The sequence below is a fragment of the Camellia sinensis genome, chromosome 11, assembly GCF_055761805.1.
Source record: "Camellia sinensis isolate YWXY chromosome 11, ASM5576180v1, whole genome shotgun sequence".
Classification (NCBI taxonomy): domain Eukaryota; kingdom Viridiplantae; phylum Streptophyta; class Magnoliopsida; order Ericales; family Theaceae; genus Camellia; species Camellia sinensis.
This window is the reverse complement of record NC_138971.1, coordinates 141,391,884-141,408,946: the sequence shown is the minus strand read 5'-3', so window position 1 is coordinate 141,408,946 and position 17,063 is coordinate 141,391,884. Positions and strand designations below refer to the sequence as shown.

Here is a 17,063-nt window from a genome sequence, read left to right as displayed (position 1 = left end):
CTTTTTCATTTCAGAAAGAAATTCTAAAAGAATATTCCATTTAATTTTCCATATGGAACTCTTTATCAAAACCAATTTGCCCACATGAGCTATTGGAAGGTTTGAAGTTCTTTCAACTTGAGCTTTAAACATGTTAGGAACAAATAATAATAATAATCACTAAGCTCTCTGGCAAAAAAATAATCTTTTTCAACCACACCACAATGTAAGCAGAGCAGCTAACATACTCTAATGGAAACCAAACTGAATTTATAGAAATTTCAAATATTTAAGCAAATAGTGTTATGTCAAGTCACCATCAGACGCACCCGAAAGATAGCAGCAAAACATCCAGACCATGCTGCAATCTTTTTTATGACAAAGTGATAAGTCGTCATAACAACCCATTTCTCATAACAACCCATTTCTCATACGACAATATTTTACATAACGCATCTCTCTCATTACCCACACCACACAACATATCTAACTTCCAAATGTCACATAAGGACAATATTTATATATATGCATATGCAGTAAACCCATTACCCATATTTACGATTATCTTCATTCATTCATCCCACAACTTTCCTGGTGAATGCTCTTCCAGGCTGCATATCTTGAGATCGGCCTCCAAGAGGCAAGTCAGATTGGCCATGCCATCCCCCAGCCTTCATGGGTCCTGGAAAGGACTGCCTTGCAGGCGGCGGCAATCTTCCAGAACCAATGTTCATATTTGCCAGCTTCTCCGCTGTCTCAGAAACTCCTCGTGCTGTCTTGCCATTGTAGATGGAAGCTGCCAACACCAGCATTGTGTTTTTATCAGACACAGTAATTGTTCAAAAACAAAATACTGAAACATACTACAGCTATAAAATTAAATTTTATTTTCAAATCAACATTAAATTGACAATAATGTATAAGGAGAATAACTTCCAACAAAATGCAAAAATGAAAACATCAAATAGACTAGTAACTGTTTATGCATATGATGAACAAGTGACATGAGTAGTCATCCAAAGCATTTAGGTCACAACTAGTTGTTTCTCCTATCTTCTCTGGCCAGGCTAGCGGAAGTAATCACATCATCTCTTGAAAACTAGATCAAACTCAACAAAAACCATGTGAACACAAAAAACTAGTGAACAAACACTTACTAGGACTGTTCCTTGCACGTGGTCGGTATCGTGGTGGTGGTTCTTTGGCAGCGATCTTCGAAAATTTATCATTCTTAATTGCATCCTATACACCACAGAGAAAGGGGGGAAATAAAAAGATGTAACCAAGAATGATCAGCAGAGCTCAAACAAATCAACTATCACCATCAGTGAACATCACAGAGAAGCAAAAGCATATGGTAATGTAAGTTCTGCCCTTACCTGATTATTCATTTCCAATTTACGTTGCACACCTGTAACAATCATTAGAATAAGATAAGATGAGAATCAAGTAACAAATTAAACACAACTTATAATAGTGTATAACCAAAAAAAAAAAAAAAAAAAAACAATGCAACTTACAGAGGTGATAGAAAGAAAAACACATTAGTTTCATGGTACAAGCAACATTTTTCCCCTTCAGTTGTCAATTGTTACGTCTCATAACTTTGCATTTTATCAAAAACATCGGGACTAGAAACATATTTATACATGCAAACAAACATACAGAGATACTTAGACGACATTCTGAAAGGACAATATTTGTTCTGCACAGTTTAGACATTTGATGTGTTGGATCAACTTCAGAACACAGAACAAAAAAGAAGAGTTCAACTACCAAAGAAAAAATATACCAGCTACTCAACAAACTGAGACTCCAACAGCCATATTAGTCAAAAACAAATTTCAATACTAATTAAACACTGCCACCACTGACTAATCTTGAGGCTCACCATCTCAGAGCAAAGGAAAGAAGATTTAAAATGGATCCTCTCAGCAATGAACTTTTAAATTGAAATAAAAGTTCCGACACTTCACAACCCCAACCCCAACTCCAATTGTATCATATAACTAGAAGTGCATAGAAAAGTGGCAACAACTTGATTCAGATTATCAAAACTGCAAGTAATACGTCACCTGTCGTTAGAGACACATGCGATTTGGCAGGAGGAAAGTTGTTAGCTGACTTTGAATTAGAGAGAGTCCCAGAATGCCTCTTCACAGATTTATGCTCTAGCACACCCCTTGTTCCAGCTGCAAAATGTGCAACAAAAAAGGGTTGAGTAATTATTCATACGTTGTGCAAGGAAGACAAAATTGTATGAGAAAGCCGTACCAGATGGAGGTGTTCTTGTAACAGCAGTTTTGGAGCGAAGAGATGGCGGTATATAAAAGCAACTCTGCCACATGAAAAGATACAATCTAAGATATCTAAAGTCACAACAGGTTAAGCACAAAGATACATAATGCACATTCCAGTCTGCATGAATCTTGCAATAATAAATGTATGCTGCGGAAGGAGAAAGATTGCTACCTGGAAGAATGGATGCTGTAGGGCCTCCAAGGCTGTTGGCCTCTTGCAAGGATTCCATGAACAAAGCAACTAGGTGTTTTGGAGAAATACAGAAAAATCATAAATTAGAAGATGAGATGGATTAGTAAAAAACCAATGTCAGGATAGCAAAAAACCTATGTTACATGGACTCCCTCTAAATTTGTGACGTATCTGTGTTCGACCCTCAACACTCAAGTAAATGTATCAAATGTGTGGGGCATGCATGGCTAGACATGCACCCATTTAGTATACACCTTAGTCCTCGTAGGGTCTACTATATTAAATATGCAAGAGATTCCTGTTTCATGCATAAAATGCTACTTTGAAGATAACAGAAGTAATTACAAAATATGAAATCAAGCCATGTCCTGGTGTCCTTAGACATGAAAATTAGATAAATTTGATACTTAGACACATACCTCCACCTGACAGCCCACCTCAGTCCATGTAACATAGAACAAAACCAATCTTCATAACACAACCAGCTAAAGTTCTTAAAGACACCAATGAATTTTCCACTTTTGAAATAAAAAATTAAAAAGGCAAGAGAATAGAAAGCAGAAAGTTACGGAAGATCGGTACTTACTGTAATAAGATTGATTGCATCCTCACTTGCAGATGGTATCCGTACAGAAAGGTGGACACCACTGAGCTGTCATGTCAAAATAAACAGCATCTTCTAAGGCCTATGTCATATTTGCTAAAGGAAGATTAATTTATGGGTGAGTTATACTAACAGTCCCTATAGTTTAAGATTTGTGTCACTTTGGTTCTTAGACTTTTCAATTGTGACACATTTGATCCTGAATTTTAAATCTTGTTTCAAATAAAGACAATTGAAGATACCATTGGATTTTTCAAGAGCAAAATCGCCAATTTAATAAAATATAAACTAATTTGACAAAGAAACTAATTTGACAAAAATAAATGTCAAAAAAATATTTTTGAATTTTTAAAAATTATTTCTACTCACTAAAGATAAAATTATGTAAAATTGATAAATCTTTTATATATTTATTTTTTTTATTAAATTAATTTTTATTATGTGTTTGGATGATGATCATGTAAAATTAATTTTTAAAAATTAATCATGTAATTTTTATTAATTTTTAACAATTTTACATAATTTTATCGTTGGTGAATAAAATAATTTTTAAAAATTTAAAAATATGTTTTTGGCAGTTATTTTTGTCAAATTAATTTATATTTTATCAAATTAACGATTTTACCCTTGAAATTAAGCAATGGTATCTTTAATTGTCCTTATTTGGAACAAGATTCAAAATTTAAGGTCAAATATTTCACAATTGAAAAATCAAGGATCAAAGTGACACGAGTCCCAAACTATAGGGACGGTTGGTGTAATTTGCCCTTAATTTATTGTGCAACATTCGCCAAACAATATGACCATATGACATTCCGAGTTGATGCATATGGTAAGGATATACAAATAGCAAACCTGTGGAAACTGGTTGTTAATAGCACTTGCAAGCTTCAGACCCTCAGCCCACTCACTCTCAGTTGGAGTGCCTATTACGCTGCATATTTTGTAGATCTCATCTGCTTCACTGCAATCAGTGTAGGGAACATAGTCCAATCACAACATGAGAGAGAGAGAGAGAGAGAGAGAGAGAGAGAGAGAGAGAAAATTGAATTTAAACAAAAACAAAATGCCACCCAAGTAAGAGGTAAATAAATCAGGATTTAAGTTTATTGCGAAAGCATCAGAAACACACATCATAAAGTTTCACTGAAAGCATCTTTTAAGGCCTAGGCCACCAAACTATGGGTTGTTTCACCAAAAGCGAATGCACCCTTCATGCTGACCAAATTCATGATCTAATATCTCCGCTCGCTACAATGTTAAACTCCATTAATAATAATTGCAAGGGATCAAAAGGACAAGATATACACCTTGAGCCCGGAAAAAGGGGACAGAGAGAAAAAAGTTCAGCCATGATCGCACCCATTGCCCACATATCTGGTGGAAGGAAGGAAAAAATCCAATTAAAATCTTAACGCAGGTTCTATAAAGACATTGTTTTACATGCTTTCTTTCCATCAGTGACTCACCAACTGCAGAATTATACATTGGAGACTGAAGCAGAACTTCAGGGGCCCGATACCTGCCAAACCAATATTTTAGATTCAAACACAAGAATAACAACAAAAGTATGCATTTAATAATACAGATATCACAATGAGATGGAGGAGGGTAAACCACTACATACCAGCGTGTTGAAACATATTCTGTATACGGTGGTTGGGAACTGATCTCACGAGCAAGACCAAAATCAGCAATTTTTATTACATCCTTTGAAACCAACAAGTTCTCTGTATGGTGTTGTGCAGGTAAAGATACATTCTTTAAAAGAATATACTAAAAGAAGGAAAAATTATACAAACAACAAACAGAAACAACAATTGAGTTCAAACATAAATTACTGGAACAGAGTGTGAGAGTGAATCTGTGAGGGGCCATCTGTGAGGCCACTCCTACTGTTTGTATTAGTAAAACTATAAGAAACAGATTAACCAGGCACCTAAACCTATAAGGCGATTACCTATGGACTTTAAAGCACAGAGATAGAGACTTATTTCCCATTACAACCTATTTGCAAGACACAGCCTCACCCAAAAAGCAGAGAGTTCATTGGAATTTACACATTGGGGCAGTTTGTTGCAGCTTAAAGGAGCTTATTATAGCTTATTTTAATTTAGGAGTTCGTGCCAACCTATTTGGTGTAGCCTCTTATAACTTGCTAGGTAGAAATAACTTAAATAAGTTTTGGGGGGGGGGGGGGGGGGGGGGAGCATATTATCAGCTTTTAGCTTATAATAAGTTGCACCAAACAGGTTCATTAAAGCTCACACCGATGTTGGGCTTCACAAGTGAAAAATATAATATCGGGTGGCAATAATGGCACACATCAAATAAATGGGTTTCCCAAGGGAAAAAAATGGCCATAAAACAGTCACACCAACTGTTTTCTCTCTTCTTCCCTTTCTCCCACTATTTTCATTTTTGTGCTTCTTAAAGGTAGTTTTCAGTTGACTTGTTGGGTCATCTGAGAAATTTGGATATTTTCAGGAAAAATGTCGATTTTTCCCCCATTTTGCAAAACCATTCACAATCAAAATTAATTTCTTTTGGCTATTTTTCATGAAAAGAAGAGTATTGTGTTATTGTCACAACACTGTTCACAATCAACTAGACACTGACATGCAGGTGTCAAATATCAAGCAGATCCAATTCTGAAGTCACAGCAACTAGAAATACATTCTGTAACATCAACCAGGTGCAACATTTTCAAATCATCACAAACACCAGCAATGCCTACCTGGCTTAAGGTCACGATGAAAATATCCTCGCTGGTGCATGTATGCAAGTCCCTGAAACACTTGGAAGCACCAATTTTTTACTTCAGCTTCTGAGAAAAGCTTTGCCCTGTCTTTCATAAGTTGATATAGGTTGAAATCCTGAAACGAGAATTAAATGGAATTTTATACAAATGATAAAAGTTTATAATCAAGTAATGAGGACATTGACGAAGTATGAGTAAGCCAACATACCATGTACTCAAACACAAAATACAAAATATCATGTTCTCTAATGACTTCCTTCAGCTTTACAATATTAGGATGGCTCATTTTCCGCAATGACTGCCGGGAAACAAACACATCTAATGTCAATACAGATACGAAGACTAAAGCCAGAGGCAACAGAGTGAAACAGTAAATTATGTTACCTTAACTTCTCTCAAATTTATGCATTCCTCCCAAGAATAATATTTTCTCTTCATTTTTTTAATCGCAACCTGTTAAAATAAACATTTAATTTGAAAGAGCTTACTTAACCAATTCATTTTTAAGGCTGACACGAACTTACAACTTCACCAGTCTGCTTATTTATAGCTCGCCAGACGGTCCCAAATGTTCCATCTCCAACTTCTTTGATTATCTTGTACCTGTACCACCCAGAACTGCCTTACTGAACCCAACAAAAATCAAAATAGAAATAGTGCTAAACAAGATTACATAAACAGACGTACCTCTCCATTCTTGTGATTCAACAGCTCCAGATGTTTTATTTATTCAAGAAAAGAATGCCCCGTATAGGGGATCTATGACGTTTATCTTCAATAGATGACTTAAAGAAAGGGGAAAAAAACTACAAAATGTAAACCAACTGCCCGGCTGATCTAGCTGACTCCACCATTAATTTTCTACTGCACAGTGCATGAGCACAGAACCAGTACGTTTCTGATGGATGGGCTTCACAGCCTTATTCATAAAATATACCAGAACAAAGGCCCCGAGATAACAGTAAGGCATATATAGAAGGACAGGTCGAGTTCCGCAATACATCTTGACACCAATCCAAACACTGATCAAGCCAGAATATTGTTTTAGCAAAAAGATTGGTTTATTCACTCGGGACAGTTGCCCCACACTATCGCAAACTTGATGACAGCTACCTCAGCTATAGGACGTAAAATCTCTTTCAGAATCTTCAGTTACTGTTTATGTCAGGCACTCTAACCAGCAGTCATCAGGAGAGAAGAAAAAAATATAGATAAGAACTAGAAACTCTGCACGAATTCAGTGCAACCGACTTATCTAATACAAACTACTTAAGAAAATATCATTCAGTGTTTGCAGACTTCAACCCTGTGGTCAGCAAAAACAATATAACAAAGATGAAGGTTAGTGCCATCTCATAGAAACACATTGAAGGGTAAAAAAATTAATTGAAGAATATGCACAAAAACAATGTTTAAGTAAAGTTTACCCCAAAAGACAGTTTCCAAGGATCACAATTGATGTTGTATCAACGATGCACTACAAACAAGAAAAAAATGTGTCAGAATAAACATAAAATATAATGTTGGTTTAGAAAGAAGTGAATATGTAGCTTACTCATAGATGTGCACTAAAGATCCAACACCTATCTCAGAAAAATTTTGCATTAGGCCTCCAGTATTGTTCATTCAATAGAAACTGTTCACTAAGTGCAGTTGACAAAGGAAACAAGAAGGAAATCTCCAAGGATAAAACACCGCCAGTGATGCACTTGCTGGAATGGGAAAACCCGAAAGTAGTAGCAATATGACCGAAAGCACACATTCTCCATGACTTAATAAAGGAAATTAAGTCGTTGAAATCGAAGTCCGATGCAACCTGACAACACAAAGAACAAATGTGCACACATTAAAACCACAATTCTTGAAGGATAAGTTGTATTGATCACGAAATCTTTACCAACTTAAATGGGGCATTTTTTATTTAGCATGAACTAGGATAATGTTTTCCATATGGATGCACTATACCACACTCATACCATCACAAAGCAAACCAAAATAAGAAATAACAATGAAATTCCAAATTGAAACTATCACCAATTCACCATAATTTCCAATGTGTCAGATTGCAATAGAGGATTTCAGTTATAATTTACTTTGTTATTTATTCTCAACTACCACATACAATGTCACTTGAGTGATTTTAAGAAAGACAACAATTGAAAACCTTAACAAAGATTTCTACACTGCACAAATACTTGGTTGCAGTTGTTTGTTAGAAATAACCTGCATTGTGCTAATTGTTATGTTATAAGAGTGCAACTGGTACAATAGAACAACTCAATGCAGCAAGGAAATCGATGTATTTCTCAAACAGTGTCATATACATCAAAGGCAAACATCCTTGTTATTATTACATCTGTAAATGACATTTGTGTTGTCAAAACAAAATTATAGGAACAAATTAATAAACATTATAAACTACCCTTACACTGCTCTCTACTTTTATCAACGTGAAAGACCAATTGAAGAAAAGTTTATCATTATTTTGGCAACAATTAGTAAACAATATCTTTAAAAGCATGACTTCATTTTCTACTCCAGATGTACGAGTAAACCACCAACACAGCTTATCTCCATTAAACTTGACCTCTTTTTTTTTCTTTTTTAAAGTCAATGGGCTCCACGTATAAACATGAACTACCTCCAAGATATTCTCAAACTCATAACCCCCACCATTAATGATAAAGACAAATTCACCGCTCTTTGGTAATTCCAGGATTTTTCGAGGGATGGGAACCAAACAAAATCAGAAAGATTAATGACAACTTTCGGGCATTGTTTTGCACATAAGGTCACAAAGCTTTTTCCACTAGGACAAAAAACTCGTCATGAAGAAAAATAAATTATCCTCTAGCTAGAGAATCAAGCGTTCTTACTATACATATCTAACCATTGAATTCCCAACAAAACCCGAACAGATTTAAATAAAAACCTGAATTAATAGTTGACAATTATGAATTCCTCTCAAATTCGAATCTGAGCATTTTCAAATAGAATTACCCCAATCTCCTATGCAATCACAGATACAACAAAATATAATGTTCTCAGATCACCCGATCTCGTGTCTCAGAATCGAAAGCAACACAAATCAAACAACAAATCTTAAATAACCCTAAATCAAACCCTAGTCTCATAATCACATGCGAAAACCCTAGAATATCACCTAAATCACCAAATTAAGCGAAAACAACACCAAAAAGCCCTAAACCGATAAGCCCCGATCCCTAGATCTCATCAATTCAATTCAACAACAACAACAAAAAAAACCCTAAACCAAAATCAATTTCTTTAGATCTGATTCAAATTCAATACATATACACATACATATATGTATATATATACCTGTGGTGAAAACGGCATAACCTAAAGTCGCCACGGACGGGCAAAGGTCGACTCCAGAGCTCCGCGCTCTTTCTTCCTCTCTCTCCTCTCACTTTCTCTCTCTAGAAAGCCCTCTGCCTCTCTACGAGATGTGATGTGACTCTCAAATTGAATGACAAACCCAGCTATTCTCCTTCGGTCATGGTGTTTATATAGGACGGGCCGCGATCCTCTACACCGCGACTTAGCATTTTGTTGTTGAGGTGTTTTGATCAGGTCTGTTGGTGGGACATCACGTTGGTGGATGGATGGTCCCAAATCAACTACTCTACTCTTTTATTTATTTATTTTTTTTTGACTAGTAATAAATACAAAGAAAATATATTTAATCTACTTTCTGATATAATTATCATGCTAAATTATGGTTTATCCTCTTTTATATTTGATCATTTTTTTACTTTTGACTCTTAAAATTTATTTTTTCTTGCTTTGATCATTCATAATTCAAGCTTTCTCAATTTACTCGTAAGGTTAATTTTTGTTCATAATTAGACAGAAAAATGTCATATTAACTATCACATGACATAAAAAATATTATTATATTAAAATTTGAATTTATATCAGAGATATGAGTTATATATGATAAAATATTTTTAAGTCTCGTGATTTTTAATGTGTCATGTTTTGTTTAATTTTTTACATAAGTTAACCTTAGGAGTAAATTGAGAAAAATTTGAAATATGATAAACCAAAATAAGAAGAAACAAATTTTAAGAACCAAAGTGAAAAAATAGTCAAATATAAAAGGGGCAAAATGTAATTTATTCATAATTATAAAGACTTCTCTCAAAATTTGATGAGTGTACTTTATAGGGCAAATTGCAATTTAGTGTAATCTTTTATCAACTTTAATAATTAGAGTCATAAGCTTTTACAAGAATTTGCAATTAGTTGGAAAAGAGTCCACTAATTTGCAATTTCTCATGACTTATACTAACTAAGATCAATCTCTAATGACAAATGTTATAATAGTATTGTCGTTGCTATAATTTGGCAATGAATAATATAAAATGATAGAATTATAACAATTGTGTTCCAATGGTCAAATGCTATTTTGGTACCGGTCGATCGTCTCAAACACACTAGTTTTTGTGTTTGATTCTGCAGAAATGACAATTTTGCAAAAAATTATCTATTTTACTGGGAGAAGAGAGAGAGAATGAGGTTTTGTCTAAGTTGGTACATATGACAGCTACATTGTGACACTATTTGAGCACCACTTTTCATCTCAAGCTATCAAATTATAGCAATAGTAGCTCCAATAACAAACCATTAAAAATGCTCTAATTTGAATAAGTACATGATACTTAGCTTATCTTAGCTGAACACTCTAAAACTTAGCTTAGCTTAGCTCGACTCTTGACATGATTTATTTGCAACCCTACTGCCCGATTTATTTGCAACCCACTAGTACAATGGAAGTGAGGTTTATTTGGATGATTTTTTACTAATCAAAATAATTTTTAGATTTTGTTTACATTGCATAATTATTAATTTTTTTGCAATCTTATATAATTCTTTAATAGTAATTTAAAACTAATAATGCTAAATAAGTCCAACAAATTTTCTTTCTATTACATCTGTTTCTCTTTTTTTCAAATATAAAAAATTTTAGAATTGTAAGTATAGTCTTGATAGAGATGGAATGACTTAAATGTTTTTTTTAAGGGCTTTTTTCCAGCTTAAAATTTGATTTTAGCTTTAAAAACAAGCTAAAATTAAATTGAAAAGTTACTTTTTTTCAGTTGAAAATTAGCTGCAAATCTAAAACAATGCTTTAAAAAGTTATTATTATTATTATTCAACACAATGTCACTTTTTTTAGCTTATATTGAACTTTTTATAGGTAGAAAAACAAATAAGTTTGAAAATCTCAAAAGCGGAATCAAATCTCTTACATTTTCAAAGTATATATGCTTAACCATTTGGATTTAAATTTCGAACAACATAAATTAAATTACAAAAATGAAAAGGAGAAGCCATATTCCCTACTTTTGTTTACCAATTTCCCACTCTATTTGTTTTATTTCAACAAATTTTAGATCCAATTAGACCATTAAAGTAGCAAGGATGCTTTCCTTTGGCCATGCTCCAAGTCAGAACTTTTGAAATTACACCGTTTATTAAAAAAAAATATTACGAATTTTAGAGTTTTATATGTTTGTAATGAACAAATTTCTATATCATTTTTCTATATCTTAATATAAAATTTATGAATTTCATCACTTTCATCAATCACTAACACTTTCAAAAAACACATCAAATAACTTCTCTATTTTAAGACATTCAAACATCAAATAATTTCCCTATTTTAAGGCATCCATTGGATAGCATTACATCAAATCAAACCATTTGATTGGAACAACATGCCGGCCGGTAATACTTTCATATTAATCAAGTTCATTAATATTATTCTTTTGTGTGATATAAGCCAAAGAAGTGGCCCGCACAAAAGTGAGGGCACAGGTAAGGTGGATGGGGTGTGATTATTAATAAGTTAGGTCATATGGGTTGGTGGAGGGTGGCAACATATTATTCTTTCTTATCCAATTTAGTGCCTTTTTTTTTTTTTAATCATTTAACTTATTGTTCATTACGTGTTGCCAAAAAAAACAAAATATCACATTTCTTCTGTCCCAAAATAATAATTCTATTTAAGAAATTTAATTTTTTTTCATAATATAATTATTGCACTTTAAAAATATTTTTTTTAAAATTACCCTTTAATAATATATTTTTTTGAAAATATCAATTGCCATAATTATATTTTTTATATTATTAATGAATTTAAAAGAAAGACAAAATAGGAAATTCATATTATTTTAGTTCTTAATTTTTAAAAAAGGCATTTACACTAAGTTCTAATTTATGAACTTATATTCTATTAAGTCCTAATTAAGATTTTTTAGATTTTAAAGTCTCATTAAATTTTTAATAGTCAGAATTGCCCTTCAAACAATGATTGTTAATTATTTATGATTATGATGATTTGACATTTATTTTGATTTTCAAAACTTTAAAATATCAACTTTCAAATTGAAAAAAACTAATCAGTGTGTTTAGTTTAAGTTTTTTGGAAACTGAATTTTTTGGTTTCGTGTTTTTATTTTTTATTTTTAGTGAATATTTTAAAAATTTTAAACATTTTTATTTATTTTTTTAGATGCATCTTACTTAAATGTATCTAAAAAGTAAAAAAATTGTAAAAAAATATTTAAAAAAATAATAAATACATAAAAATACAAAAAAATTGAATTATTTTTTTGTGCAAAATTAAAAATTTTTGGACTATAAAGGAACATGACGATGGAACATTGCTATGCAAAACTGAAAAAAAAAAAAATAGATAATGTTCTCAATTTTAAACTGAAAAAAATTGATAATTTCCTCAATTTTATTAGATAATTGAATTAAACTAATAAATAGAAAGACAAAACTGTTTAATCTCATATGGTCTTTTTTTTTCATCAGTTAGTGAAACAATTATCTAAAACATTGCTATATAAAATTGATAATGTTCTTAATTTTAAAAATTAGAAAAAAATAATAATATTTTCAGTTTTACTAAATATGATTTATTGGTTCCAAAAATTTTGGATAGGACCTAAGTTACCATAATATTTGTAAATAGAATTTTTAGGTAATTAATTTTTTTTAAAAAGAGGTTAATATTTTGAGATAATAAAAAATAAAATAAGCGACTAATATTTTGAGACAGGAAGAATGGTAATTTTGGATGGGTGCTGAGGTGGAATCAAGATCCTTTCATTGAGTTTCCTACTTGACTTCCTACTTGTTGGGTTATTGGGCCGACTTTTAGGCTAATTTTGATAATTCGAACCGTCACATTTGAAGATTTGTTGAGTATATTATACCTGTAAAAAATCAAGTTGATCGAATATCAAAAAGTATGTGTTCGGATCATCGAACTAAAAACTATTTTTTTAAAAAAATTAATAAACAGTTTTTCGAACACATACTTATCCGATCAACTTAATTTTTTATAAATATGATATCTTCAATAAATTTTAAAATGTAAAACGATTCAGATTACCCAAAATAGGCTTAAAAGTGAATATAATGGCTTAACAAGTAAGAAGTGAAGTAAGAAATCCAAGAAAGGAATCATGATTCGCTGAGGTGTACTTGATTTGGTCTTGCGGTGGCTCCACGATTTCCACACAGGTAAAGAGAACAAGAGGGCGGGACCTAGCATCAATCTATCATAAATATTTTGAAAATTATTAATAAAATAAAATAAAATTGAAGATTTTAACTCTTATAATAAAATAATTATTAAGTTTTTAATTTTATTAATTTAAAATTTTTAATTAAATCATCTATCTATTTTTATTAAGTAAATTGATGAAAAAAATGATATTTTACCCATTAAAGGTGTATGAATAATATCTAAAATATTTTTAAAGAAAAAAAAATAGTGATAAAATATATTTTTTCCATTATTTTTAGTTAACAATAGAAAAATAATTTAGATTAAAAACAAACCAAAAGATTTCGGTTTAAATTGATATAATAAAAAATTCTGAATTTATTTTATTACAAGAGTGAAACCATAAGTTTTTTTTTTAAAATTTTTTTTTTTCCAATCTAGATTACATAATTAAAAATAATTTATTCATTTTTACATGTGTTTTATTTTAAAGTGAGAAATAATTACATCATTTTTTATAAAAAAAAATTATGTAATTTTTTAATTTATACTAGGGGTGTAAGCCCACCCGATGGGTGTGCTATTAACTCTATAAAATATAAACTTTGATTTTGAATTAGAAATATATGTAGTGTTTGTCGATCAAGTGATAAGGATGTTATTTTTCAAATCCAAGACATATGTTCACATCTTATGTAATTCACTTTATAATTGTTTTCTTTTTTTGATATAAAACAATTTACTTAACAAAAGAGGAGAATAGACACATATATAATAGTATATATATTTCATTACTCTTATTATAATAACGCAACACGTGCCTTATAGACATTTATTTTTCAACAATGATTCATCCTACTAAAAATATCACCACTAATAGCACTAATGCATTAAAAAAGTAAAAAAAAAAAAAAATACAACTTCAAGACCAAAACATCACATCATTAATGGCGGGATCCACTGCCACCTAATTAGTGGGAGCACTAATTAGTGCTCCCAAGCATTTTTCTTTATTTTTTGAATGGGATAAACTAAAGTTGATAACTCATTTCCTTCACAAAAAAAAAAAAAAAAAAAAAAACATTTTCTAAGGGTGTGTTTGGTAACGTTTACGTTTTCAGTTTATATTTATAAAAATTTTATAAACTGGTTTTTGTTTATGTTTTGTTTATTTTTAGAAAAACATAAACTACAAACGCGTTTGGTAATTGACAAAAATGTTTAAAAAATTTTAAAAATATAAAAAAGAGTGAAAAATGGCAAGTGGTGGTAAGTGGCGGCGAAAGACGGTGGTGAAAAGTGGTGACGGTGGGTGGTGGGTAGCTGGTGGTGGGTGACGGTGGCAAGTAGGTGGGTGACGGTGGCGGGTGGTGGGTGGTAGCGAGTGGGTGGTGGTGGTAGTGGTGGCAGTGACGGTGGCGGGTGGTAGGTGGTGGTGGCAAGTGGGTGGCGGTGGGTGGTGGCAGGTACATGGTGGTGGTGGGTAGGTGGAAGGTGGTGGTAGTGGTAGTGGGTGGGTGGGTGACGGTGGCGGGTGGTAGGTGGTGGCAAGTGGGTGGTGGTGGTGGGTAGTGGCGAGTGGGTGGTGGTGGTGGTGGTGGGTGGTGGTGGCAGGTGGGTGGCAGATGGCGGGTGGTGGTGGGTAGTGGCAGGTGGGTGGTGGATGGTAATGGTGGTTGGGTGGGTGACGATGACGGGTGGTGGGTGTTAGCGAGTGGGTAGTGGTGGTGGTGGCGGCAGCGGGTGGTCGGTGGTGGTGGCAAGTGGGTGGCGGATGGCGAGTGGTGGTGGTGGTGGGTGGGTGGGTGACAGTGGCGTTTGGTAGGTGGTAGTGAGTGGGTGGTGGTGAGTAGTGGTGGTAGGTAGGTGGCGGGTGGGTGATGGTGGTGGTGGTGGGTGGCGGGTGGTGGTGGTGGTGGTGGTGGTGGGTGTCGGGTGGTGGATGGTGGTGGCAGATGGGTGATGAGTGGTGATGGCAAGTAAGTGGCGGGTGGTGGATGATAGGTGGGTGGTGGGTGGTGGTGGTAGTGGCAAGGGGTGGGTGGTGGTGGAAAATGGTGGCGGGTGGTGGGTGGTGGGTGGTGGTGGCGGAAGACGATGGTGGAAAATGGTGGCGAGTGGTGGCTTGTGTTGGGTGGTAAAGAAAAAAAAAACTGAAAACTCAAAATGGAAACACATTTTTTGTGTTTTCATTTTTTGGTCAAATTTATAAACTGAGACCACTGATTTATAAATCAAAAATTTTACCAAACAAATTTTTATTTGAGTTTTTTAAATTTTTATAAATATAAACAAAAAACTGAAAACGTAAGTGTTACCAAACAGCACCTAATGATTTCCATGACCTCAATTCTCTCTATTTTTGTCTGGTATGTTTCGGCCTAGATTTTGTCTCATTCTATAATAATTCCATTATTCTTTTGAGACTAGGCTTTTAACATATTGGGCCTAGGGTCCAATAATTTGATTCTCAGTACTCTCCATTTTTGTTTGATATTTTTTGGGCCTGGATTTTGTCTCATTTCCCAATATTCTTTCGGACTACGCTTTTAACATATTGGGCCTTGGCTCGAATAATTTGAATTTTTTATTATTTTTTTTGAAACCTTGGTTTGAATTGAAATGAAATTTTGTAGGGAAAAAAATATACATATATATAACTATGAATGAGATTTATTTACTCATGAGTTCTGAATTTACTTATTTATTTACGCATTTGTTTCTTGTTTTAATAATATGTAAATTTTGAGACTTTTTGAATACATATTTTGTGTTTATGGAATGATTGTTTAGTGTTGATAATGATACTTTAAAATTTCGATGATGCTACACGCACCAATTAATGTATACACTAATGTACCAATTAGTGTTATGCTATTATTACTGCAATAATGCTAGGGGTCAGGAAAGTTTTATCAAGAAAGGTTTCACGAATGAGTTAGTAGTGACCAACTCATTTTGGTGGAGCCTCCAATATACTATTAAAAAATAAAATAAAAAGAGAATTTGGAAAGACTATAGAGAGAGAAAGTTCTAATTCTATATTGGAGCCCCCAACAACATGCGGTCACTTAAACGGCAACGACAATCCCTCAAGAAAAAAAAAATTTCTCTTTGTCTCACATTTCCGGCGATCGGCGATTGCTACGAGTTCTTGCAAGAACACCATCTCTGATCACAAATAGCAGTATGAATATTTAATAGCAGTTGCTCTGTTAAGTGGCTCTGTTTTTTCACTAATGGTTGTTGTTGTGTTCTGTTTTTGTTGTTGAGTTGTTGTATTGTGGTTTTTTCAGTAATGGTTGTTGTTGGTGTTGTCATGCATCAACTTTTTTTTCTTTTCTTTTTTTTTAAATTTGTGCTATTCAATGAAATGGGTTGTTTTAGCTACAAGTTTTCATTTGAAGAATCATATGTTTGTTAAAATTTGTCAGTTTGATTCACATGCTCATCATGAGGAAGGCCAACACCAAAAACAAACAAGTGATGAAATTTATTCAATATTTATTTGGATTTATACAAGTTATGAATTCACAGTGCGCACAATTGTTTTGAGATAACACCAGTCAAATTTATTGTTAAAATTTCTTCTTGAATTTTTTATTGTTGAATTTTCTGCTTGAATTTTTACAAATTTTCAACAGAAAGTTAATAAAAGAATTTAATTTTCTACT

General features: G+C 33.0%; 1 protein-coding gene across 1 annotated transcript; it reads right to left on the bottom strand.

Moving 5' to 3' along the window:
• Positions 1 to 229: 229 nt before the first annotated feature.
• On the bottom strand, positions 230 to 7,534 carry LOC114268293 (cyclin-dependent kinase F-4). Its single transcript, XM_028209426.2, has 18 exons — positions 7,393 to 7,534; positions 7,265 to 7,314; positions 6,525 to 7,143; positions 6,362 to 6,440; positions 6,222 to 6,290; positions 6,046 to 6,135; positions 5,814 to 5,952; positions 4,704 to 4,806; positions 4,546 to 4,598; positions 4,387 to 4,453; positions 3,932 to 4,040; positions 3,059 to 3,124; positions 2,452 to 2,520; positions 2,254 to 2,317; positions 2,055 to 2,171; positions 1,359 to 1,390; positions 1,137 to 1,221; positions 230 to 775 (listed from the first exon to the last, which is right to left on the bottom strand). The coding sequence occupies exons 3-18, from the start codon at positions 6,530 to 6,532 to the stop codon at positions 555 to 557; spliced, it is 1,371 nt and encodes a 456-aa protein (XP_028065227.2). The 5' UTR covers positions 6,533 to 7,143; positions 7,265 to 7,314; positions 7,393 to 7,534; the 3' UTR covers positions 230 to 554.
• Positions 7,535 to 17,063: the final 9,529 nt, after the last annotated feature.

Coding starts and splice junctions, on each gene's coding strand:
- LOC114268293 (XM_028209426.2), bottom strand. Junction 5,953..6,045: donor ATTTTGTGTTTGAGTACATG/GTATGTTGGCTT, acceptor TTCTCGTTTCAG/GATTTCAACCTATATCAACT. Junction 2,318..2,451: donor TACAGCATCCATTCTTCCAG/GTAGCAATCTTT, acceptor TTCATGTGGCAG/AGTTGCTTTTATATACCGCC.